General features: G+C 46.1%; 1 protein-coding gene across 4 annotated transcripts in view; it reads left to right on the top strand.

Annotated features, from left to right (window-relative positions):
• ARHGEF28 (Rho guanine nucleotide exchange factor 28) overlaps positions 1–27,910 on the top strand; it is a 1,591,074-nt gene that overhangs the window by 939,028 nt on the left and 624,136 nt on the right. For all 4 annotated transcript variants that reach the window (XM_069627491.1, XM_069627492.1, XM_069627490.1 and 1 more), the window contains exons 9-10: positions 3,870–3,922; positions 5,215–5,275. In XM_069627491.1, coding sequence (XP_069483592.1) covers positions 3,870–3,922; positions 5,215–5,275 — 114 coding nt within the window. The remainder of the gene's footprint in view (positions 1–3,869; positions 3,923–5,214; positions 5,276–27,910) is intronic.

The raw sequence follows: 27,910 nt of genomic DNA, 5'->3' as shown, positions 1-27,910 counted from the left end.
GAATTTCAGCCTCAGTAGCAAAAATCGAACGTTTGCACCCTTGACTACAGAAAGAAAGGAGTCCCCACTTATTGTTTTATTGACATTCGAGAGCAACGGCTGAGGTCCTGGAGAGAATGAAGGTCAGCAGTTAGCATTAATATTCTTTGATTTATCAGCAGCCTGTTAGCATGGCATTTTATTCCAAGAATGGAAAAGTATACATACCTGACACCCACCTCACTTGGAGGGAGTCCCATCTACAAGAGCGCTCATCACAAAAAAAGCCAATTCTATTCCTAATCTCTAATCTAATCTCGGCGTGGTAATCCCTGGAATTGCCTAAAGTTGGGCACTAGCCACATTTTTCGTTGCTGTCTACATGAATCAATTTCATTAGTCATTGTGTGACGTTCGGAAAAAAAAGTTGGTCCTTGTTACATAAATATACAGTGTGCCAGATTGAGTGGTATTTTTCTACCACGGCTTGAAGAACTCTTATGTACAGTGGTAAAAGTGAGAGCGGATAGTTCATAGTTATTCACTCTGCGCAACAAGGGCAAAAATAAGCCGATGGGCTTGTTTCCTCATAGTCTGCTGTGTCATTTAACCCCTCGCTCAACTAGATACAGGGCTAAAATGATGTTGGCAGGCAGAAGGAGGGGTCATTTTCAGCTCCACCCAGGGAAGGGATCTCTTCAGCACCCTCTATGGAGTGGGTGAGTGTTGATGCCGCCATACACTGGCAGGAGCCTGGTGGCCCAGGATATCACTCTGAACCACCACCAAGAATAAGACCTGCTTCAGTATTTTTTTTCTATTTCTGATGGTACGTCAATGCCAGAATAAGTCATAGTCTCAGCTCAGCCCACAAATGGTCCTCATAGCAAATTTGCTTTGTTCCCCCCACAGAGCAGAGTAGGGGTTTCCCTGCTGGAGATAACTGGCAACGGGCACCTCAGCTCATGTAAGGGGGGGTGCAGTCACCTCTGGCGCTAACGATAGGTATTGCTCAGTGCTGCCACTGGGCGGGAGCTGTTGGTATTGCTGGGCTAAGGCCACTGCCCACGTGCATAATTTGTCCTTCATGATGTGATAGTGTGGATGTGAAAGAAAACACATTTCTTTCTGTATCACTACTCAACACCCCTCCAGACGCAAGAATGACATCAATGGAAATCCTCAAGCTTCATATATCAAAGCCAGATGTGATAGGTCTGGCCTCCGCTAGTTTGCAAATTACACAATAGTGAATGTGGCACTCGCATTGCTTATCAGGAGCTATGTAATTTTAACGAATTCCAACACAGAGAATGCTTTTTTTACCGAACCCAAAACAATGAAAATAACATTTTTTATGTAAAAAAATAACATTGTGGGGTCCCCCCAATCTCCCTCTTTTTTTAAAAGCCTAAGCCCACCCCAAACCCACCTGTTTACCACCTTACCCCACCCCCGACATACATTTTTACCAAATGTCAGTATTTTTTTCATTGTTCATATTTTCAGTAAAAAAGCATTCTCTACAATTTATTCGGTAAAATACCTGCTTATCATGTGGTTGCACTATTATGCTGTGTTATTTGTGTTTTATGTTATGCTTCCCTGACATTTCCATGGTCTGTTTTTACTTATGGTCTCTGCAAAAAAGAGAGGGATAGCTGGCTGTAGTGGAGGCAGAAGGAAAATGCCAGATAGCGTTGCTGTTATGTGGATGCATGCGATTCTCAGGTACCCAGATACTGTCTGTGAGTCTGTTTCTATGTGCTTTAAGTCGAGAACAATTGAGGGATCTGCATCCAGAGGGGAGCCTCACTTAGCGTGAGGATGCAGTGGTTGGGATAGTAGTATAAATGCCCCAGTAGGCACAGCAGGCACGGGACCCACGTCTGGGCATACTCATCCCGCTTGGGGTCACTATAGCAAAACAAAAGAGGTGATGGCTGGGAGGTTTAGAATTAATCTTAACCTATGGCATAGCTCTGGGCAACCCTGCAGACCATCGATCTTTGCCTGCCAAGCCCTCACAAAAGGGGAAAGACTATATGCAAATTGGGTTTGGTACCACCTCAAAAGGGGCAGTCCAGCCCGAACTGCTTGGTCACATCCCTTCTGCATGATACCACAATCATCTCGAGACATGTTGCATATCGTCTTTCCAATTTCTGCAATGGTTTGGCAGGCGAAGAACGATTCCAAACCTTCCAGCTACCACCTCTTTGTTTTGATGTTTCTGTGATCAGCCATCTAGAGAACTAAAATACACAGCAGAGCAGTCAACCTGGCTGCATTTAGGAAGGAGCATGCTGACCTCCCCATCCCTGAATTATTACCCACTCAGATTGTTTGCTCATTGTTGGGCTTTTATTTCATGATGACTACCTCTGATGATGTTACGACTACCTTGGTGTTTTGATGTCAGTTTACATTGAAAATAGCGTGGTCTTGGAGGATGATTTAAGACTTGTAAGAATACCCAATTCAGGTACCACAGTGTGCCTGACATACTTTATACATTCATATCAACGTCCGCCACTGCAAGATCCTCAGTTGAACATCATTGATTAAATGAATTGTTCTTTTCCATTTTGCATCACATGGCACACTTTAATTACCTTTTAAATACTCGGTTATTATGCTGAAACATGCATATTAACTCCTCCCTGTTGAAGTACAATAATCCAGAAAGCATTTATAAGGTACTTTGCATGTTATTTGGCAACATAATAAATCAAACTGCTGATAGGATAACATTATAAATAGACAGTCAAATGTTAATGTGACATGTGGGATTTATAAAAAGAAAATCTGTTTTTTTTGGGTGGCTGGCAACGTGTGTCACAAATGTCTGTGTGAGTGAGACTTGACAATCAAACATGATTTTCTTTGGTGGAAGCCTTTCCTGTCATGGGTATTGATCTGCTAACTTCAGCATAAAGATATAGAGAACTTCATCGGAAATAGCACAAGGACACCATTGATATCTTAGTCAATAAAATGAGCATGCGTTCCTACGCTTCTTGTATCATTTGTGTAATGAACGACACCGGTGCAAGCAAAGAACAGCAAATGCTTCACTGGGCACGTGTCCATGTTGCTGATATTAAACGCCACGCCATGATTATTGGAAATCAGGTTTGCAGGTACAAATCATCCACCATGTCAAGTGTCCAAGGTTGCGTAGCAATATGCCAGCCTATCAAAATCCTTGGAGACATGCCGCCCTTCACATAGTATGCCCACCAAACCCTTGTCGTGAAGATGATGTAGTTTAACCTTTATCAAAATAGGGGTGGAGCCATCAGATATTTCTTACCCAATTAAAATGTTTAATACTTATGGAATTTGTATGTAGTCAAACCCACTAACCTATCCCCGTTCCCTGTAGGTTTTGTAAACTGATATTATGTTATGCGTCAGTGTTGATGAGGAGTGTGTAGTACTTAAGCAATTGCTTTTGATAAGCATGTCGAGCGCGATGAGATTTCAATGCTTGGATTCTGTCCCGGCTTTGTTTCGATGTGAATAAAGTTGGGTTTTGCCATGCACTTTATCTACTCCGTCAGATTTTGGGGCCACCTTAACACAGTACTCTTGTGGCCATGCAAACTTCCTCACTAATCTCTCTGTTTGGGAGCTGTGATGAGACCTCACGGGCTGAAGGAGTTCCCTTTAGCAACGCTAAACATGTTGCCTTTGCCATTCAAGTATACTTTTTTTCAAACTCTGCATTGTCACCATATTGTTATGAACATTTAGCACCTTTTTAGAACGTGTGACTGCCCAGCCAATCAAGAAATTCCAGACAAAACTACACTTTGTGGTTGTTGCTGGTAAAACTGCAGCTTTCAACATTGTTCAGTAACTTGCGTTGAACATCTTTCTTACAGACTCTGTTACCCTGAAATCCAGGAGTTCATCAACAGAGCCCGAAGATGTGGAGGTAAACACACTCTCCTTGAAAATGTAACACATGGGAAACGTGGTCTGTTGATTCATGAATGAGTGATGGCTTACACAGCCATGACTGGTTGAATTATGCAGTGCAGTTTAAAGTAGATAACACACATATGTTCACATTGAATGGGCAGCCCAATCTTGTGTCATTTGCATCTGAATTTCCCCTTATTCCTACAAACATTTAGCTTTTTTTCTGTATCAGGATGTTTAGACCAGACTAGAATGTGTTTTCTGAGTAAGTCACAGTGTTGAAGGTGCTAAGGCGGTGTGCTATTTTGCATACCCTGTGGTATTACTGAGCCTATGGGTCTGATGTACAATATTATACCTTTCACCTTCTTAAGGAAATTACTTTTTAGCCTTTTCACATTGCAAGTCCTTAGGACACCAGGGCTCTGGTTACGGAAAATCATGCCCCCATTGGATCTTATGATAGGTATCTATTTTGATTGGTGAGAAGCTCTCTTTGATCAAACCCCTAACGGCCTTCATTGTCTGCAACTAGAATTTTGCCAATGGCATTTGACTATGCCACTACCAAAAACATAGGGCGACTAGAGTTTCCAGATCAACAAAACAAGGCAGTTTTGAAAGGTCAATCAATAGATATGGAAGAAAGACATCAAAGGCTGAATCTTAAAATGCTGATGTCTTACCAGAGCGTCTAAGCACAGAGAAGGAGTTGCATTATATTTAGCTCCTGTCTCAGGAACTTAGAGTCAATGCAAAGAGCATTTTGAATAGTTAATAGCTGTTCAAGGAGAATTGGTGTATGTGCCTGCCGAATATTGGATTGCATGAACAATGATACATTCTGAAGGGAACAACACTCTTGCTCTGGGTATGCATCTTCTGCTTCTATCACTTCCTTTCCTTGGACCCATTTTTCATTTTATTCATCAACTTTATTCCTTCCTCTCGCTGAAATACAATTTCATCCTTCTATTCCATCTCATGACCAATCCATTCTGCCTTTAATCCATCCTTTCATTTTATTTTTATTAGCGATCTGATTTTCTGGCAGGAAAGGGGTGGCTGTATTATGTTCACACTTGTTTACTTCACACCAGCACTCACTTTTGATCAGAGAGGTTCTCTGATAAGGATTTTACTTTTAAAGCCCTTTCTTAAAATCAGGACATTTGACTGTTTTGCAGAACCTTGTCGGGACAAAGGGACTTGTTATGTTTCGTCATGGGTACATTAATCGCTAAGGAAATTCCCTCCAGATTGCCCATTACTTGACGAGCTTGCCAACATGTTTTGTTTTTGCAGTGTTTTCAAGACTCCTTGGCACGGCAGAGTGATGGAGAAAGCCAAGCTGCATCTGGCAGAGGTAAGATAGTACCGTGTTTTGGGTATCATTCTAAACGTGAACAGTCTTCAAAGTTTACAATTGATTGATTTTTATTGTTAGATGTGCTATTTATTATGTGCCTATACACAAGTTTCAGGGGACAACCGGGCAAGGCAGGGGGAAACAAGGGAGGACAAAACAGACGATCTTACTAGGCCTCGTGTCATTTAGATTGTGCAAGTGCGCAATAAAAAGTGCATGGGAGAGGTTACTGGGATTAGGGCACCCAGAGCAATAGGGCCCTGAGTTAAGTGCAAGGAAGACTGGCACTACCGGTGGCAATCCCAGACCAGTAGTGCTAGGTAAACCAGGTGACTGTGCAAGGAGGGTCAGGCAGCAAGGACAGGGGGATTGGTCTGGGGGGGTGGCAGGTGTCCTGTACAACTCAGAGGACACTGCGCTGCCAGTCAGAATACGGAGCAGGTGTAAGGGTAGGTTAACAGGGGAGAGGGAGTGAGAAAGAAGAGGATAAAAGGAAGGTCTTGAGGAGCTTCCAGAACTTATAGATCCAGCTAAAGGCAGAAAGAGGCAGGGAGGCCATTCCAGAGTGAGGCACCTGCAGAGGAGAGAGATCTACACCCCATTCTCTGCTTGGAGAAGCGACTGACCCGTAGAGAATTAGAAGTAGATGAGCGAGGGGCTCTAGGAGGAAGGTACTTGGGAAGAGAGAGTTTATGGTATTGAGGGCCCCAGAAAGCCTTGTGGACGATGCAGAGGGTCTAAAGCTTGATCCTTGCAGCCACAGGGCCAGAGAGATGCTGTCCCTGGGCTAGAGGCCAAGGATAAGTCTTGCGGTCCTATTCTGGATGAGTTGAAGAGGGAGAAGAGTAGAGTTGATTGAGCAGATTGAGACGGAGGCTGTTGCAGTGGTCCAGCCTAGAGAGAACCAGGGCTCTGGAGATATTGAGCTTCAGGGGGAAGGTGATAAAAGGGAGAATACCTCGCGAAATTGCAGCTGGAAATGGGCCTTCTTGACAAGGTTTGTGATGTGTGGAGAAAAGGAGAGAATTGAGTCGAAGATGACCCTAAGGTTTGTTGCCTCACAAGTGGGTGAGGGCAGAGAGACCAAGGAGAGCGGCCAGAGTGAGAGGAAAAGCAGGAGCAGGGGTCCCAATGAGAAGCATCTCAGTCCTACTGGTATTAAGATAGAGATCGTTAGAGGTACACCAAGCCTGAGTAGCGGATAGACAGTCTGGGATAAGTGGAGAGGGGGCCGAGGGTAGCCTGAAAGAGAGCTGCGTGTCATCCGCATAACACTGAAGGTTAGAGGAAAAGGTTGAGATCAGGAAAGCCAAAGGGGCAAGATAGTCATTGAAGAGCTATGGGGAGAGCATAGAGCCCTGGTGAAACCACATGTGGAGAGTGAGGTGGTGGAGAGAAAGAACCTAAGCTTAACCTGGGAAGGTCGGTCCAGGAGGAAGGAGGTTTGCCATGTCAGGGCCTGATCCCTGATGCCCAGGGTCTCACGGTGATGATGAGTAATCAGGATGTTGTGGTTGACTGTGTCAAATGCAAAGGAAAGGTTGTGAAGGATGTGGACAGAAGGAGAGCTAGAGTCAAGATTAGAGAGCAGATCTTTACATGTGTTCAGAAGAGCAGGTTCCGTGCATCTTTCTGCTCTGAAGCCAGACTGATGGTCATGGCGACAACCAACAGATTTAGAGTGGAGGGTTAGCTGGAGATAGCTAACTTCTCCAGGAGTATGCCGAGGAAAGGAGTGATAGAGATCGGGCGATACTTTGCCCGAATGGAGGGGTCGGCAGAGGGCTTTTTTAGTAGAAGTGCACAGGGGAGTGCTTGAAAAGCGAGGGGCAAGATCCAGTGGCGAAGCAGTGATTACAGAAATCGGCCAAGGCTGGAGCGAGAGAACCAATGTTGTCCTCAATGATTCGGTGGGAGCAGGTGGTCACCTGTTTGGATGAGACTTTCATAGACCAGACTTGTCGAGAAACATTGTCAGGTGTTACAGGAGAGAGGCATGGTGTCCCTGTTGCAATTTAGCTTCACATTTGTTGGAAAAACTACTCTGATATATTGAAATATTAAATGCCTGACACAACCTAAGGAAAAATGTATTTTGATGCCCATATGGACGTCAGCTAGCTTTGTATACGGCAAACTCCCTCCTCCACTGGGGCTATGATGATGTTGATTTCAGAGGTGACAGTAATGGGAAAAATAGCAGCAAAACACTGGGCGATAGGTTACTGTCACTGTCCGTTTAATTTAGAAATTCCAGTCGCTCGATGTCCATTTTTTAACTGTACAGTACGTCAGTAATATAGACACATGCTTGCAAGGGCTTCAATGGGTAGAGCTTTGCTTTCCAGAATTACTATTATTGTAGAATAAATATACCCATAACTAAGCCTGAAATGTGTACGGAGGTGCCTTAGTTCTTGCTTCCTGCCAAGTGTTTTACTCGCCACATAAAATGATCCTCATGCACCCTTATGCAGGCATCGTCATGCTCACTTGGGAGGAAGGGTTCAATGCTTTCATTGGCCACTTACAAAGTACTGATCAGAACTCTGGTGAACCCCTTTGCCAATGAACATTACCATTTGTCAGGATAGATGGTCAATGCTCAGTGATTCTATGTAGCTCGGATGATTTGAGGCTACGATGACTGTGATGCTGGACATGCTTTTGGAGGGACAGGGCCTCCTAGTCCTTGTAGTACCACTTCTGTGTGTGTGTGTTTTCTTTATGTTTTCTGCCACTCAGGTCCAGCCCGGCCCTGTGGCAGTGCAGCCCTTCCTGTTTTCCTCTTGGTGAACAACACCCATGGGATACCCTTATGGCACCCATGAATGGGGATACACCCCTGTACCCCTTATGTGTGTTTGTGGGCACCTGTGTGTTGACACAGAGCAGGGTATGGGCTTGTGGCAGCTGCATACTGACTTGGTAGTGCCTCTGAGTGTCCTCCATATTTGGTATACCCAGGTCCTTCCGTAGGAATCAATGGATTCATGAAGGAAGGCAAGGTGGGTACTGTAGCCTCTTGGTTTCAAATTGCATTTTATTGTGTTTCCCAAAGTCCTGGGAAGCCCTGACTCTGTCTCTTCCCACTGTCTAGCTGTTGGGTGGAAATACCATATATGGCTCTGGGCCTGCTTCCTGTTAGACTGACTGGAGCCTTCCCAGGGGCTGTGTGTTGTGGGTAAACCCTTGGGGTGCGACCTGTGTGAATGGAGTTGGGAGTCAACTCGCACTCTGTGTTGTGGGTGTCTGGTTTCTGTGTGTGACACAATGCCTGAGGCAGCCCTGACTGAAGCTGGTATGAATGCAGTGTAGTGTGTTGAAAGGCTGGGTACTTAAGCCAATCCACATTCTTTGTTATCGGTGCATGGGTGGAGTGAATGGCCTGAAAGCCTTTGAGCCTGGTGGGCTGCCTGCTTGCATGCATGCTCTTCTACGTGATTGGTTGACTGAGCCTGGCTCCGCCTGAGCGAATGGGGAACAAATGTGTACAACTAGGGTCCCTGAACTCACCAATCTGTTCAGAAGCTGAAGTCAAAACTGAAGCTGATCCCTGGAGTCCAGCTGGGGGAGGAAGACCGTGGCTGCTACTCGTCACTAAAATCCAAAGGCTGCTGTGCCAATCCAAGGACTGATCCAAGAGAGGACCTGGCTATGAAACCTCTCCCTGAGCTACGAGGGACCCTCGTGCAACCTGCTGCTCTTCATCATATGTAACCTGAAGCCAGTCCTGTGTGCCTGCTATCCAGAGAAGGGGTCTTCGTGAATCCAGAAGAAGAGTGCCCGGACATCTCAAGTCGAAGAAGTCCTTTTGTGTTACCCACACACCGGAGGAGGAGCGGAACAGAGGAGCGTTTGTGACCGCTGGAAGCCTGTTGCTGTCTACTGCCCAGAAGAGGGGCTACCCTGGCATATTGCAGCTTGACACCCGGAGCTGCGAAAGTTTAAAACTGCTGAAGAATAATTCATCCTTACCATCATCACTAACCACTTTTTCACACCAGAGAATGTCCAGGGTTGCTGAGGGCAAAGGAAAGTCCGCCAGTGGGCTTTCCGCCACCAAAATCCAACAAAGATGTGCAGAGGGTCCAGCCTTGGTGTGGGTCTGTGGTCCACTCCAGTGGTCGAGTCCAGGTCACCAAAAGCCATTCAGAGGTCCACGCTGTGGCTACAGCATAGAAGAACCGAAAGGTGGAAAACTGTGATGTTCTGAAACCCGACACCCAAAAGTAACCTCTGCACCTGTCGCTGCCAGACATCATTGAAGGTCCCCACGGGTTTTACTCTCATCTGCCAAGCATTTGAGGAGCCCACAGGATGTTTCATCTTCCCTTCATCTACAGTCAGAGAAATCGTCGACCAACGAAGAGCACCGCGAAGATCAAAACTGCTGCAATTCAGAAAGACTTTGGTTCCATCTTTCTTCTTGGACTCAAAATCCCAGTGGCTCCTTCTTCCAACGAGGGTTCGTCCTCAAGGGAAATCGTCGAGTGAAACCGAGAAACTGTGCCACTTTGCTTGCCAAGGCACCAAAGGTACAGTGACAAGGAAGAGCATCTTCTAGCCTCAGGAGTTTTCCAGGGGTCCCGGATTCAGCTTGGTTACTGTTCTCCTGTGGCCTCTCATGTGCTTTGGGGTGGTAAAACCTTTAAAAAGAAAGTAGAGGTTTATTTTATTTTTTCCTACTGGGCTGTAAAAGACAAGATAAGTTACTCCCTAACTTTTCCATCACAGGTAAATGCACTGCTGCTATCTATAATCATATTACCGGCAGCAATGCTCATCATAGTAGAGAATATTGATCAACCATGGTTAAAATTGCCAGTGTTAAAAAGAATCGATAGCCAGCTGCATCAGTGTGAATCATGTGGAATGTGTGAAAACGACATACTCTGGTGATGATGGAGGAACATTTGAAGCAGTAAAGCCCCTAAAGCTTCCCAGGTAATCTAGGTACGTTAGGTCCATTGTTCCTTCTACTCCAGCTGTAAATGTGCACCTCCAGCAGTAAATATGTAGCTTCAAGAAAGGATCCAAGTGATTATCGTGCATCGGGAAACTGCTAGTCCGATAATATTGAATCGCAAAATCCTGCTGCGCAGTGATCACATAGATCACGGTTGTCGACATCCCGCATTCCCTACTGCCCCCCCCACTCATCTTTTTGGTGGCACACACAGAAGGTAGGATTAAATAGACTGTGCAAAAATATATAAACAAAATGGTGAGCAGTATTCCAAGCATGATGCACCCAAGAGTAGAGAATGGAAAATGGAGGGCAGGGGACGAGCGGAGGAGGAAGGTGACAGGGTATTTCAGATAGAAGGAGCAAAAGTAGGAAGGGGTAGGGGATGGGTGGGAGATATTCTGGGTAGCGGAACACATGGGGCAGGCAAGGATGTAAGCAGTTATAAAACAGGAGATATTATGGGCCCGATTCATGGAATATTTGCCCGGTTCAAAGAGAATTTGCACTGCTGAAAAGTAACTTTGCACTACCGACCCAAACCCTGATTCATTGAACTGTGCAAAGTGTATTTCCGTCCAACCCCCACCCACCCCAAAGTGTATTTCCGTCAGGCAAAGTCCGGGCAAAGTCATTTTGTACTGCAAAAATGACTATGGGCTGACTTTGCCTAGACTTTGCACTGCAAAAATACACTTTACACGATTCCATGAATCAGAGTAAGAGTTATTCAAAAATAGGAAGCGAAACAGAAAAAAGCAGGGTCTATGATACAGGAGGAACTTAGTACATTGTGATCCACCATGTTGAAAGCAGGCAACTGGTAGAGGAGAACGAGCAGACAATATAGTTTAGAACGACATGCAGAAATAAGAAAGTTAGTGAAGGTTAGGTGAGGTTTCCATGGAATATGCACGACAAAAGCCAGCCTGAAGAGGAGAGCCATGAGATGCAGAGTAGTAGATGGGTGGCTATCAATAGTGGGAATATAGCCCATGGAGAGGTTCAAAGTGACATCTGATAGACAACATGAGCAAAGGCTCAGTTGTCTATGATGCTACTCGTAAACCTGGGGTGAAATCAACCCCTTTGTTGATAGATGCCAATCTACAGTTGCATGTTGCCCATTCACCATCCATTTCCAACACCCAGCGCTGCCCCACAGACAAGCAGCACAATGGGGTTGATAAGGGAGGCAGAAGGGATGCATAAACAACTTGAGAAAGTATACTTAGAGTCCTGCCTCTCACCCCCAATCTCCCTCCCTCTATTGTCATTCTGTTCACTGCTTCACACCATCACAATGTGAGGCCTAGAAAGAATGTATCATCTGCCCTGAGGTCAGGCCAATGGAATTTGGCTTCCATAATACACTTATGTGATGTCATAGCAGCAGGAGGACACCTCATTTAGTAACGTCTGTATGTGTCGCTGGTTCCCTGGGTAAGACATACACAAAAGGTAGAAACAAGGATAGGTAGTTGTAATCAACATGTTCAGGAATTATGGATATAAAACAAACAATAGAACTAAGACTGATATTGGCAGGAAACAAAGAGTCCAGGGAAGGGTTTATGAGAATATCTTTAAAGGCCGTGTACGCTGGGAGAATTGCCATTTTACCTGCTTTTCTACCCGTTACTTGGAAATTATCTCAAACACCAATACTTAGGTGAGTATAAAGTAATGTCGTTTGAGAAGAGACCCTTGCACATGAACCTTTATCAGCTCTTAAGCCCGAAGCATTGCACCCGGGCAACGTCTAAGTACCTCCTCCTAAGTACCTGGAAGTGGTGCCTGCTGAGTGGACACATCACCTTACACAGTGCCTAGAAACCCGAGCCTTTCCATGCCCCTGCCTCTTCAACTCACTAGGTGGAGCCTTGCTTCCTCGTGAAACGCACGGTATATCTTCCTCATTATCCTTCATTTTGTGGCCACAATAATATAATTGAATTCATCAGTTGTTGTCTTCTGCTTGATTTGTGGCTGCAATGAGCTTCAGATGCATGCAAAGGTTACTGCACTGTACTATTTCCTGGTAACCTCTGTCCTACATCAACCAGGATGGATATCAACATAGCCCATTCCGTACAGCCCTCGCCCATCCATTGGCCTGTGCCCACTAAGCAGGTGTGCCAGGATCGAATTCCAAAACAAACGACGCCAGGACACTTGTACCTATATTTATGTGTTCTAAGAGCGCCAAAAAAGTAAGCATCCGGTTTCGTCAGAAACCAGCTGCACTCCTCCAAAGCTGCTGCTTCGCCTGTCCCAGAACGATGCATAAACAAATATGCAAGGGTCCTTTCCGCGTGGCTCAGTGCGCAGCGCAATGGCGGCGATTACTTATTAATGGCAGTTATATATTCACCTCCAGTCGTTGAGGAGGGGCATTCCTTCTTTAAACGAGGAATGTCTTAGTCATACATGTTCCCCTGCAACAAAAACGGGGCAAGATTTTACTTTGAAGTCATCCGAACTGTGGCTTATTGGTAAAGTGCTCCTAAATGCGGCAATGCAAGGAAAAAAACGTCGCCTTTGCTAAAATTCGAAATCTTTGGATTAAGCAAACGGGTGTCATTGTCAGAGTGTGATTTTTTTTTTGCATGTATTATATGCTCAGCCAAAGTGTGCCTTTTCAGGCAGTTGTCTTTTGTTCCTGATGCAGGAATTAAGGCCCTGTTAAACACACCCTTTTTGTCTCTGCTAAAAGAAATGGAGAACACAGAAACGCCGAGTAAATGATCTTCACTGAGTGCAAGGCTATATAAACCCTGAACGACAATAACATAATAGACCTGGGGCTTCAGAATAAAGGAAATGTCCAACCATGCTTCCATAGAAATACAACACTTGAGTCAAAATAAAAGTAAATATAACTAATAAAAACACTACTAACCCACCACTGTAGGGGAAAACACAGAGAATGCACACTTTGTAATGAAAGGGGACACTTATGAGTATTGATGACAGGTGCAAACAGGCAAGAATTTCATCAGCAATGTCAAATTTAAAAGAAGATGTATTTAACAAGCGGGAGAGTGTGATCTTGAATGTCATTAGGAACACATCAGCTCAAATATCTTTAATGTTTATTTTGGGGGGGGCTCTAGCATGTCCAGCCAGGCTTCTAGGTGCTTTTCTGCATTTGAGATGGTGTGGAGATGGGTTGAGTCAGGATTCCCAAAGAGTCGAGTCGGTGGTCGAGACAGGTTGAGGTGATGAATTCCAATAGGTCGAGTCAGTGTTTCAGGGTTGGGTTAAGAAGATGCCTTCTGGTTGTTCAAGTCAGCGAACGAGATGATGGGCCTCATTATGGGTCGGGCGGTCCGGAATCAACAGTGGCGGTAAACCCGCCGCCACTGTTAATTCCGGACCGCCCGATCCCGTGTCCTGCAGGCGGGAGGTGATCTTCCCGCCAGGTCAGACCTGGCGGGTTGGACACCTCCCGCCTGAAGGCGGACGTGGAAACACCAGCACCATCACGAGATGGTGCCAGTGTTTCCACTTCCCCATTCGCATTGAGTTCTATGGGACTCAATGGGAATGGGGATTTACACCATTCCGCCTCCGTGGCTCCCGGGACATCGGGGCTGTAATGCCCTGGTAATTCCGGGAGTCACGGAGGCGGAATGGTAATACGAGTCCAGCGGTAACCAGGCTGTTTTACCGCCGCGGTTACCGCCGGACTCGTAATGAGGCCCGATGATTTACACTGGGGCGAGTAGGCATTCGAGAAATGTCGAATCAGTTGTTCCCCATGGATCAAGTCAGTGGTCAAGACGGGTCAAGAAGATTAGCTTCAATAGGCTGGGTCGCTGTCGCGATGGCTCCAAGTGGGAAAGGCAGATTGAACCACTTAAGAGTGTCAAAAAACAGAAGAGGTTCTCTGGCTGGCTTCAAGCGAGTCACACACAGTCGCTCCATCTGCAAATGTATCTCGAGGGAGAAAATAGGGCTTTGGGCTGTTTCATGGCTGCTGATTCTGATTTGCTGCGAGATCCAGGGTCTTCAGGGGCAAGGGGAGTCCTTTGTACCTGCAGAGGTCCACCACCTCCATTAAGCAGCATCTTGATTTTAGTGTTCAGGCAGCAGACAGGACGTGGCACTCAGTAGTCACCCCAAATTGTCCCTTGGGAAGGTTGGGGAAAGAGCTTGCCTATTTCTTAGAAGCCTTATTCGTCAACTCTATAGCAGAGGGCTTTGGAGCGGACTATACTCCCAAAAAGGGGGCATGAAAATCCTTCTTCTCCAGTAGCCGAATTAACTAAGAGTGGTATTCAAACTTTTTTTTTTTTAAATATGTACCCCAGATTGAGTAAACATATGGTTTCTGCACCCCCCACAAGCTTATACTTTCTATTAAAAGCAGTCACTGTCCTATTTTTTAAAGAGCCTCAGGTCCCCAATGGACATCCTTTGGGATGCTTAGGGGGGGTTAGCCCTATGCTTAATTTGTGCCTGTGTTTTCCCGTGCCCAGCCCCGGCACTTGTTTTGTAGGTGGCGCTGAGTACCGGCACTGCCCGCATAGCTTTTTTAATGATTAAATATTGACAGTGGGCAACAGTAATACACCAAATTAACATGAAAATAATTTTAGAATGTTGTTGTTTTATTCCGCTATAGTGGGATGGGCTCGAACCCCCAGGCTTACAGGAAGCCAGCCACAAGCATGAACTGATTGAGACCCGCTTGGAAAGGATCACATAGCAAGGCCTGTGATATCAATCAGGGCAAAAAGCTCATTCCTAATTGACAAGCTTAGAATCACAGCAACAACGGCACAATGAATTTGCAGGAGCAGTGCAGGAAGCACTGTGAGGGCGAGATAGAGGCACTTTATTTTGTTTGTGACCAACCTGTTTTTTTATCTCGAAAATCTGGTCACCCCATATACAAAGAACAATGAGCAGCATAGGCGGGCAGTGCAGTTACAGGCTGCGCTTGCAGGCATGAAGCCATTCGCCTCTTAGGGCCCGATTCATGGAATATTTGCCCTGTTCAAAGTGAATTTGCACGGCTGAAAAGTGTATTTTTTCAGTTTAAAGTAAGGGCAAAGTCAGCGCATAGTCATTTTTGCAGTACAAAATGAGTTTGCCCGGACTTTGCACGGTTCCATGAATCACGCTTTGTGTCGGTCACTTTTCAGCAGTGCAAATTCAGTTTGAACCGGGTAATATTCCATGAATCGAGCCCTTACTGTTTATACTCACTCTGCGAGGGCAGCTGTTCGAGGTGCTCGACACTGCGCATTGCTCTTCCTTGGCAATGCCGTAGGCCCCTTTGCATTGGCAGTTTTCTTTTCTTTTTTTTCCCTCAGAAAACGAATCCTTGCAAAGTCAGCAAGTTGATCATGTGTCAGGTCTGAGTCAGGTGCGGCTGCACAGCATTTTCCTTATGAAAGGAGGGACCACGAAAGTCCTGGCTCTGCAGGGCCATATAAAAGTAAGAAAAGTATGTTTGCAGCTCAGTTTGAGCTTAGAAAAGCACACAGACTGCATCCCGAACCATTAGCTTTCTCTTGTTTTCCTCTTTTCGAAATCTCTCACTGTCTCTCACAATTCAAGCTCTTTCTTTTTTTCTTTTATTTTCTGCCTCTGACTCAGGATGTGTGGACGTTTGTTGGGGCTTTTCAACATTTTCAGCTAAAATGGACCCTAGGACTCTAAAGAGGCCCCAGGCTGCTGCCCTATGTTGGCCCACGCGTTACAGACTGCCTTTGCTGGCGTCCTCAGGCCTGTTACCGCTCTCTTGCAGTATTCAGCAATGCTCTTACCATCTTGTTGCCTGTTTACTGTGGTTTCCTCAACACCTGTAATGGTGTGTTTGTGGCGAGTAGAGATGACTTCTGACACGTCTTGTCCTTGGCTTTCATTAAACAATTCAGTATTCTAGTTGAAGTGTTGGTTCATTTAATCAGAAGACGGATTTCAATGTAAGCACTTGGTGCCAATAGTATGTTTAATGGGAGGTCAGGACTCTGTTGTCCCTGGGACAAGGGTCATCTGTTTGTCCTAGAAATGAAAGGTGAGGTGGATGATTAATGTGGTGTGGGCTGATTGTGCTGGTGGTGGCAGGTGGCATTGTTTTTGTGCACTGATACATCAGAAATGTCTGGTGGCGCGTCTTCTTTAATGCTCTGTGTGCAGGGAAAACATGGTTTTCTTGTACATGGTGTGGGGATTGTTTGGAAATCCCTGTCTTTAGGTCAGTTCTGAATTGGAGAATGTGTGGTCCAGTGCGTAGGACCTCTGCAGCTACCTCTTCCTTTTTAAAAGTACTTCCGAAATGTTGCTTGTGACTTTGTTTTTGACTTGCAGTCTTGCTGCTTTCTAATGTACCACATTTTAAAGTATTGGATTGTCTCATGATTGTATGCACTTGTTTAACCGATATAGGTTTTAAAATGTGCTTTTGCAATGCACAATTATGACCAGTTGCTCAAATTTACTGATGCACGCTCCTCACCCATTAGCACAAACAGCCAAGGAAATTATGCACACAGATTTTGTAACTTGAGACAGATACATAATTCGAAGCTGACCTTTTTAGAGTAGTTTGTTTGTTCTTTCATAACATTTTACCTATTATTTTCAAAGGGGTATGCACTGAATTGCCTCCCAAGTATCCAGTTTTGCTAAATTCTCTGGTCCACAACAACTATTTGTGTCATATCGTCACACTCACTATGACATATATGTAGTTAACATGTTATCATATAAACCCAAAATTCCATGCCAAACAAATCCCAATCCCTTCTGGACCTTTGGCAGAGGGGTGGGGACGGCGCAGCACACAGGGCTCCCTAAGAAGTATCATGGGCACTTATTATTTTTACAAATTAGGCACTGCGTTAGCCCCACAATTTGAGGACCACTGAACTAAGGGAAGGCCTACCCCAAATACATGGGCAGAATGCCAGAGCAGATTGGACCATTCCAAGCCTTCTGTAACCACTGCTGTAACAAGAGTGCTTTGCCTTCTGATGTCATGCGCGGTCTGTCTGCAGGAAGCAGGAAGGTGCACACAAAGTTTAGGAGAACCTAAACTTCATCCTGACGCTCGAGAGGGCAGGAGCCCCCTCACCATGCACCCGATGCACCTTCAGCGTCCTGCCACCCATCAACAACACGGACTGCAGGAGCAGCCGTGCATCAACTGAAGTAAACTTCAGAAGCGCGTGGAAGTGCTCCAGCTGATTCATCCGCCCGTTGAGCCTGAAGCCCACCGGCGGTGCGCACCACGCCGTGCCTCCTTTCGCAGGCACCCGGAATCGTGTGCATTTCGACACGAGTTCCCGCATCCAAGATGGCCGCCGCCATTATTGCTTACTGTGTTGCCTAGCAACGCCTTACTTCTTCCCCAGAGGGCCACCGGCAGGCAGAAACCGGCCCACTTTGAGGAAGGCCCAAGTGAGCAAGGCCCCTTCCTGTTTTCCCCATTCGCCCATGTCATCCTGACGCTCGAGAGGGCAGGAGCCCCCCCCCGTGCACCCGATGCACCTTCAGCGTCCTGCCGCCCATCAACAACACGGACTGCAGGAGCAGCCGTGCATCAACTGAAGTAAACTTCAGAAGCACGTGGAAGTGCTCCAGCTGATTCATCCGCCCGTTGAGCCTGAAGCCCACCGGCGGTGCACACCACGCCTTGCCTCCTTTCGCAGGCACCCGGAATCGTGTGCATTTCGACACGAGTTCCCACATCCAAGATGGCCGCCGCCATTATTGTTTACTGTGTTGCCTAGCAACGCCTTACTTCTTCCCCAGAGGGCCACCGGCAGGCGGAAGCCGGCCCACTTTGAGGAAGGCCCAAGTGAGCAAGGCCCCTTCCTGTTTGCCCCTGTTCGCCACTTTGCGCCACTAGCCTTGCAGAGTGAAACTTCCTGCAAAGTCGGAGGAGCAGTTTTCATCCCGCTATCGGCGATCAACACCTGTGAGTACACAACTGCTGTTAAATTCTACCCGCACAGGAAACAATCTCCATGGACCACTTCTTTATCCAGCACTTCATCTTGATTTATTTCCAACCTGGTATGTGTTTCACGCCGTACTACCACCTCTGCCTATTATGATATGCGCCCCACGCTATTTGCATAACTACCACCTTGCCCCATTGCATACAGTCGCCTCCTGATTATGCTACCTTGGCCTATTTATAACTCGTGTGCATTGTATCCTAGATACTATATGCTTTGATGTGTTTAGCGCATTAGGGTCACCTACAATCTACCTATGATCAATGCTGTACCTTATAATCGCTATCAGTCCATACTGATCTGTATCTTGCCATATGGTCACTTTAGACCCTACCCGTCTTAGTATAGCTTACTATACTACCTCAGTACTATTGGGGCCACACCGTGTTATCCCTTCACCAAGCCAATGTCTTGGCCAACCTGCAAGTCTATTGTATCGTGCCTTATGGTCGCCAACGGACTACTGTAACTGTGCTGTGCCTTATGGTCGCTAACGGACCACTGCAACAGCGTTGTGCCTTATGGTCGCTAACGGACCATTGTGATTGTACTGTGCCTTTTGGTCTCCATCGGACCATTGTAACTGCGTTGTGCCTTATGGTCGCTAACGGACCTTTGTGATTGTGCTGTGCCTTTTGGTCGCCTACGGACCATTGTAACTGTGTTGTGCCTTATGGTCCCTAACGGACCACTGCAACTGCGTTGTGCCTTATGGTCGCTAAAGGACCACTGCAACGGCGTTGTGCCTTATGGTCGCTAACGGACCATTGTGATTGTACTGTGCTTTATGGTCGCTAACGGACCACTGCAACAGCGTTGTGCCTTATGGTCGCTAACGGACCACTGCAACAGCGTTGTGCCTTATGGTCGCTAACGGACCATTGTGATTGTACTGTGCCTTTTGGTCGCCTACGGACCATTGTAACTGTGTTGTGCCTTATGGTCACTAACGGACCAATGTAACTGTGTTGTGCCTTTTGGTCGCCAACGGTCCATTGTGATTGTGCTGTGCCTTTGGTCACTAACGGACCACCCTGATTGAATTGCGCCGTAAGGTCGCTAACAAACTACACTGATTGTGTTATGACTCACAGTCACCCACAGTCCACCCTGGGTGTTCTGTCCTTTACGGTTGCTAACAGCCCTCTTGGTCTCTATCTGACCACTTGCTCTTAGACTATACCAGGTCAACATGCCCTTCACCTACAGTCTAATAGCTATAGATTCACCTATGTACACTCTCAGTGTCCTACTCACTAGATTACTGCCCACCCTTCTCCTCCTTATACTGCACTCTGGTTGGACCATACTCAACCACACCACCGTCCCCGTCTGCCACCTACACCAGCACCACACCACAACTATGCCCTCCTTTGCTCTCCACACCAACCCTTACCTCAACAACCCAGCCTTATGGATCCAACATTTTGCCTCTAGACCTTTACCAAACATACCATGCTCCATCACCTTGAGAAATGCCAGACTCGGCTCTCGACTCACCCACGCTTCCCATCACTCAGCGCATCGTAACAAACTGCCACGGACCCCCATTCCGGCCACACCTACGCCAAATCTTTCACCATCCCTTTCTAATTTCCCTAAATCGAGCGATATCAAAGGTGCGTTAATCAATGCCAGATCACTCTCGGCTCACGCCCTTGAAGTAGCCGACCTCATCCTCAACCTTGACCTCGACTTCATACCAATTACCGAAACTTGGCTTCACGCAGCCTCAGGCCCTCTACTCTCCCTCGCCATCCCTCCAGGCTATAACATCATCAGACATGACCATAATTCTAATCAGTCCAAAGGTGGTGGCATTGCCATTATCCACAAAAATGCTCTAAACTTCCACCTCTTTGCCAGGCACCACGGTTCCGCTCTGGAAGCACTGACAGCTAAACTAGCAGTTACCCCTAACCACTCTATCACCTTCCATCTACTTTACCTGCCACCCGGCCCGCTATCCACCTTCGCTGAGGACCTCTCTAACATCATCACTCACAACACCAAAACTAATTCCCAAGTCACGATATTGGGGGATTTCAACCTAGGTCTTTCTGACCCCAAGGACACTGCTGCCACGACCATTGATAATATCCTTTCGAATGCAGGATTCACACAGTTCATAAACCAACCTACCCACAACAAGGGCAGAACCCTTGACTGGATAGCCGCCCACAATTGTCCCATCAACATCACCTCCAACCAACAGTGCTCATGGACTGACCACAACTTAATTACGTTCAATATCCAGTCCAAACCTGTCAGCCCTTCTCCAAGCATTTCACCTGCTACGGCCACTCGCAATAAACGTGACATCACCTGCGACAGACTCCTCCCTCTCCTCCTCCCTGTTCTCAATGACCAGGTTCTCTCATGCTCTGACCCCACGGCCTTGGTTGACGCTTTTAATCGGGCTATGCTTAAAGCCTTAGACACCATCGCACCCTCTAAACTGAGAAAATCCAAACCCCGAGCCCACCTGAATTCTTGGTTCACACCCCAGTTTAGAACTTTGCGCAAAGAAAAACGAATTGCGGAATCTCACTGGAAAAGCAACCACTCTCCAGCTAACAAATCGTGTCTACTCTTGGCTACCCTCAATTACAAGGAAGCCATACTCCAGGCAAAAAAAGACACATACAATAAACGTATCGAACAAGCTAAATCCAATACCAAAGAATTGTTCAAAATCCTAAAAGAACTTGAAACTCCTGTTACTGCACCTGACACCTGCACCGAAGATAGCACCTGGTGTTTCAAAATCCAAGAGGCTCTCCTAGGCAAGATTGCCACTCTCCAAATTAAAATCAACAACAAACAAACTAGCCTTTAATCCAACCCTCAACCGAACCTCATACCTGCCATAAACCACTCCTTCCCAGATTCGCTGACTCCTTTTAGCTTCTCTCCACTCTCCATTTCTGAAGTGGAAAAGATCATTGCTAGCCTTAAACCTTCCAACTGTCATGGTGACCTTTGTCCTGCGCCCATTATTAAGGAAGCAGCTCACGACCTAGCACCTTTCATCACTACGCTCATCAACTCCTCCTTTAGCTCTGGGATCCCTCTCCTGAAAAAACCTACCTTGGATCCCAGCATACCTACAAATTACAGGCCAATCACTACTGTCCCATTTCTACAAAAAATCCTCGACCGCACTGCGTATTTACAAATTCAAGAATACCTTGAATCAAACAAACTTCTGGGACTTAGGCAATCAGGGTTTCGGCCACGCCATGGCACTGAAACTGCCCTTATCGATTTAAAAACGCAGATCAAAGATCTAAAAGACAAAGGCAAACTTGCGCTATTACTTCTCCTGGACCTCTCGGCGGCCTTTGATCTTGTCAATCACAAAATTCTCTGTCAGCACCTCAAATCAGCTGCACACTTCTCTGACAAAGCTTCAACCTGGATCAGTTCCTTCCTAGATAATAGATCAATGCGCGTGTTCTCTCCAATAGCAGCCGCCCCACCTGCTCCTGTCTCTTGTGGCGTGCCTCAAGGGTCCTGTGTCTCGCCCACGTTTTATAACGTGTTTACCAAACCTCTTTTTGATATTCTGGACCATCTGGGCGTCACGTATACTAATTACGCTGACGACACCCAGATACTAATCCCTATCACAGGTGACTACACTACTGACTCCCTCGCCATCAATGCCATCTACCAGGTCATCCAAGCATGGATGACCCAACACGGACTCTGCCTAAATGATGAAAAGACAGAGCTCCTCATTCTTGGTTCACCACAAAAACTTACCAAACTTGACCCTGCTTTTAAGTCCTTCACCATTGATGGGAATACTATTCCTACTGCTAAGGACACAAAAACTCTAGGGATTTACATTGACTCGACCTTATCGCTGACTAGACAAACCAACTCAGTCTCATCAGCAGCGGCTTATACTTGTAAGCTTATTACTGCATGTCGCCCGTTCCTTTCTACAGTTAATTGTGTGACCTTGGATAGGACCCTCGTACTCTCTAAGGTCGATTACTGCAATGCCCTCTACCTAGGCACTAATCGCTGTAACTTAAACGAGTTACAAATTGTCCAAAACAATGCGATCAGAGCGGCCCTCAACATTCCCAGGCGCCAACACATAGCTGACACTAGACGTAACCTTCACTGGCTCTCAATCCCTCACCGAATCTCCTTTGAGTCTCTGGCTTTTACCCATAAATGCCTTCACAACCAAGCTCCTTGTTATCTGGCGAACAGATTTGTCCTCCATTGCTCCACTAGACCTCGCAGATTGGCCCAAGCCAATTGCCTCGTCATCCCACGATTCAATCTCCAAAGATCAGGTGGAACCAGCTTCCCCATCTTGGCAGCTAAATTATGGAACTTACTCCCTAATGAGCTGAGAGCAGAACCCTCCTTTCTGAGATTCAAACACTTTACCAAAGTCTGGCTGTCCTCCCAAGACATCTAACACTGGCTCACTGCCTAACTTGTACTTATGTCGTACCTTTGTATATACATTCTGCCTGTCTTCTTATTGCTATTTTTCTGATTGTAAATTATGTAACTCATCTGTAAACATTGTAAATAATGCCATGTTCTGCTTGCAACATGTTGTATCTAAGTTATGTGCCCGGTTGCCCCTGGGCCTGGTGCGCTTTAGAAATAACATAAATACTAAATACTAAATACCTATGAAATCACAAGACGTTAGAACCTTTCCTCTCAGGAAAGTCCTCTTCCAGGCTACTCTTAAATAGAACTTCTTTCCCTCTTGGCCTAAATGAGTCTCCAGTAATCGGCACCCTGGTGGGAATTGTCCATTTTACTGTCCGAGCCGCCTTTGAAGTGCTGGTTCCCAGCTAACCTCCCGGGAGATTTCCTGTTCCCTGGAGAAGGAGAGAAGCCTTCTTAGGGCGATTGAAAAAAAGAGTTTCCTAGGCTGAACCTAAATGGTTGCTTTGGGTAAAACTCAGCATTGGCAATCGAAATGCATAAGGCCCTATCAGGATTGAGTCACTGTTCATCAAACAGACAATAAAATGACACCAAATGCTTTTTTGGCCTTTATAGTTGTAGAGGAGCAGGAGACACAATGCCAAAGCAGACATGGCTTATGAGTAGATATTAATCTGCCACCAGACTCTGTGACCACACAGGCATATATAATTTAGGGTGAAGGTAGACTCCTGTCTGTTGATATTTGGATTCCAGCAGGGTGTGTACTGAAATGTACATGTTATCTATGACTGACATTTTGCCAAACTATTTGGCAGCGGCAAGGTTGGTCAGTAGAGAGTGCGAGCAGAGATCGATGTGTGCTCTTATCCCTTTTTCAACATTATTTTTAAATACAGAGCGCTGCCTGAAAGTGAGACTGCTCAGCAGATCTGACTTGCATCGCAGAATCCATTTAGAGAACTTCTAAAATGTCCAATAATCGATGCGGTTCCCCAGAGCAGGGGGAAATCTGTTTCCTGTGATGGCAGTTTTGATCTGTCAGTGGGGTTGCTGGATACTGAGGGCGAGCCTCATTGCCCCACCTACGCACCACCATTTATTAAAAGCGGCTGGCTTTTCATTTCTGTGACTTCACATCCTCGGACATCACTTCCCGAGTTGCTGCACATTTGGGTTGCTAATTAGATCCCATTGATGATTTTAAGACTTGTGTCCTGGTTAATAACAGGAATATGTGTACTTGTAAATTAATACATTTGTGTTACTTGACAGTTTTCATTAACTTTTACACAATACCCCTAATATACATCTTGGCTGCTGTTGTTAGCTAGAGTTTTGCCATGCAAAGCTTGCTTTGCTTTAAACACAGCCTGAAAGCATGGACAGGGATGAAGATGTATAAGCAGGCGAGAGGAAGCACTGATGTCTGCTGCTCGCGTTATACCAATAAACGCATCCATTCGGAGAACAATGAAACCCAGTAGATCTGTTTGATTCCGCCTGCTCTGAAGATGCCATGCCTAGCATTCAATACATCCGCGCCGTCTAATCCTCGTGTACAGCCGAGACCTGCACTGAGCCGAGAAGTTGCGCCCAGCGCACTGTGTGCATTCTCGCGTGATATGTCAGCGCTATAATAAAACACGAGCCTGCACCCACTGCGTTGTGTCATTGGCGGATGCTGGGAGCTTCGGACAGTCTCTGCGGCTTAGCAGAGCGGCTCTTGGTTCTGTGCCTGGCGCGTGAGAGGGAACGCAACAGGAATTTGATGTGAATGAATTCTCATATCTGGAAATACATTTCAGGCCAACCAATGGCTGCGTGCAAGGGCAGAAACAGTATGTGTGAAGGAACTGGGGGCCTAATTCATGGAACATTTAGCGCGATGCAAAGTGACTTTGCGCCGCTAACAAACACGTAGAACAGGGCCTAATTCACAGGGTGGTGCAAAGTGTATATTTGTGTGGAGCAAAGTCACTTTGCCCTGCAAAAAAAACATGTCCGTTCAGGAATTAATTTGTGGGTTAAAGTTGCCACATTTGGTCTCTGCAGTTGTAAAACAAGTGCAAAAGCATTTGTTTGGTAGCAACAACAAAAAAACATTAAATGCGGGCAACATAGCATGTGATGTGGTTTTCATGATGTCCCCTTCTGGGCACATGCCACATTTGCAAATGACCATGAATCAGTCGCATCTTAGTTTTGGACTATCAAATAGTGCCACATGTTTTCAGGTAGTCTATACATGCCCGTAGGCATCGCTGCTCCAGCATGAGGCCCGCTATCACATTCTTATGGGTAGAATGCCACAGTGTAATGTGGGCACAGGCCAAAACTCCGATTGGAAACCTCTGATGGATTCTACCAGTCTCTTTCACTATTTGACCAGTGGAAACAAAACTATGTTCTTTCCCTGCTAAATGTTAGGTCTCTCTGATAAACAGGCGTTGTTGGGAACAAAAAAGGCATGATTTCATATTTTTTTTTTTAAACACACACTTGTTAGGAATATAATCCAAACAGCAATCTGGGGCAATGCCCATGCCATGGCAAAGCGAGATCATCCTGGTGTAGCATCAGTTTGGTATTTGCTGGAAGTTTGTCTTGGTCATTCTCTATATTGTTAGTAGTCCAGAAATGTACCTCTGTTTGCAAAATGAATCCATAAATTTGGCATTTGAAGGATCTTACTGTAAAGAAAAATGTAATCCGCATTTCAGATCTGTCTATTATTGCATGGGGGATGCATTTCAGCCAAAACGATGTCTTCTAATCCAGGCATTAACTGGCTGTATTGGCCCAAATGTCCAGCCATCGGGTTGCCTCTGCGCACCTCCTGTTCGATTTGTCTTACCCGCACTCGCCTTTTCTCTGCTGCTTGTGCTCTCAGCAGACTATCACTGCCTGACGCGGTCCTCCGCAAATCCCGCCCAATTTGCGACAGCAATGGAAACAGAAAAGAGACTTCTTTATCAGCGGGGGAGCTCCCTTTTAGGTTTGCATGTTATACATGTTTGCTTCTTTTCAATGTGTATACTTGCTCAAACTGCGAGCAATCTTCCGAAATGTAAAGACCTTAACACCCACGTATAGGTGCCATAGACCGTAGTGATTGTCTGTGCCTTTTGATGCAGCCTCTGCACATTTAGCAGGTAGTATGGCCCGCTATAGAAGGTTGCATTTGCGAGGCGTGAGGGCCAATGATGCTGGGCACCCCCTGCATAACAGGCACACGTCTGTAAAGAAGCACATAAGGGAGCATTGGAAAGGGATGGTCATACCTTTGTGAGCCTGTGCCCAATTCACAATGGGCCACACTCTGATATGTGCTCGCCTGTCCCAAGCCCTGTTTCTTTAGGAGTAGGGCAGGCGCTGGAGAAGGCGCATGGGCGACAATGGGCATTGCTGTACGCTATTACATTGACACCAAGAAGAATGGCCTTTAAAGTCTGTCCCTGAAACTGCACTTCCGCCAACCGTGAGGGAAAGAAGCGTGCCAACATCCACAGACCTACACACAGAGACACACGTGCACCCTGCCAGACGAAGCATATGTACCTTATAATTACACATGATTTAAGAGTCAATACATTATTTATTTTGAGAGAAAACTCGTAAAACCCACCTTAAAAAATAACATTTTACAAATGGCATCAAAAAAAGAAAAGAAATAAAAACTTTCCAGACTCGCGTCGATTAAGGCACTAAAATAATGTGCTATATGCAAATAAATTATCTTTTCAAGTCAGCTACTCTGGACAGTAGCCCAGTGCATTTTCCCTACATGTCACTATCTTTACATGCATAGTCTAGATAGTAAAAACAGCAAACGCAGCTGGTTTATGGGCAGTAGAACTGCACACCTGCTTTGCAGCTAATAATGAACGCACCTCAAACATTCAAACAGGGGGAGAACCCCCCTTTTTCCTGTGTGCGTTATGTAGAGGACAAATGAAGACAAAATATCTAATCTCCTCCCTTAAATTAGTACAGATACTTCATTTATCAAAGCTGCCCTGCTTCCAGTGATGATTATAAGCTGACACTGGCAGGGCCCAGACGCAATTTATCATGAAGTCTACTAACAGACAGTGCCCCAATCACATCAAGGAAACATTCTTGCCTACAAAGCATTCATTTTCCAGATAAACATGAGCTAACAGACTACCCTAGCATCCAACTACTATGTATGATATGATATGATATTTTATTTGTATCGTGCTCGTACACAAGTGTTGCAGAGCGCGACTAGGCAAGGGAGGGGAACACGGGGGAACACAAAAACAACAACGATTTTACTAGGCCCAGTGACATTGAGAACGCGCAAGTGCATGGGAAAGGGAAAAGGGAAAAGTGCTTGGAGGGAAAGAGTGGAAGTGCAGAGAAGATAAGTAATAAATAAAAATAAATAGAAAATGGAGGCAATAAACAGTGGTAGTGCAGCCAGCAAGTGGCATGTGCTGTGTTTATGGCAGCAGACTGGGTGAGTCAGACAAGTGCAGAAAAAGGGAAAAAGGAGGGGGGGGCTGTATGGGTACAGATACAGTCCACCAGTGCAAGGGGTGGCCAGGAAGCAGTGCAGGAGGGCGGCAGGGTGAGCAGGTACCTGGGCCCAGGGGAAAGAGAGTGGCCAGCTGCACAGTGGCAGGAGAGAGCTGGTCAGCAGGGGAGAGGGGGAACGAAGGCAGAAGCAAAGAGGAAGGTCTTGAGGTGCTTCCGGAACCGGAGATGGTTCTCCTCAGGTTTTAGAGCGTCAGGGAGGCTGTTCCAGAGGGAGGCCCCAGCTGAAGATAGAGATCTACCCGCAGCTTGTTTCTTTGAAAAACGATTGACCCTGAGGGAGTTAGAGGTAGAGGAGCAAAGAGCTCGAGAGGGGACATTTTTGCAGAGGGATAGCTGTAGTTATTTTGGACCCAGGCCCCAGAAAGCCTTGTGGACAATGCAGAGGGTTTTGAATTTAAACCTTGCATCCACTGGGAGCCAATGGAGAGATTTCAGGGCTGGAGAGATACGATCTCAGGGCTTGAGGCCAAGGACAAGTCTCGCAGTCCTGTTCTGGATAAGTTGCAGAGGGCGGAGAGTAGAGGCAGGTAGATTAAGAAAGAGGCTATTAAAATAGTCCAACCTAGTGAGTAGCAGAGATTGGGAGACAGTGAGCTTCTGAGGGAAGGAGAGGAAAGGCAGAGTACCTCTGAGGAGGTGCAGTAGGAAGTTTGACTTTTTAGAGACCTCAGAGATATGGGCGGAGAA

This window comes from Ambystoma mexicanum, chromosome 6p (assembly GCF_040938575.1).
Source record: "Ambystoma mexicanum isolate Mex_15411 chromosome 6p, UKY_AmexF1_1, whole genome shotgun sequence".
Lineage (NCBI taxonomy): Eukaryota > Metazoa > Chordata > Amphibia > Caudata > Ambystomatidae > Ambystoma > Ambystoma mexicanum.
This window is presented reverse-complemented; position numbering and strand designations above follow the sequence as displayed.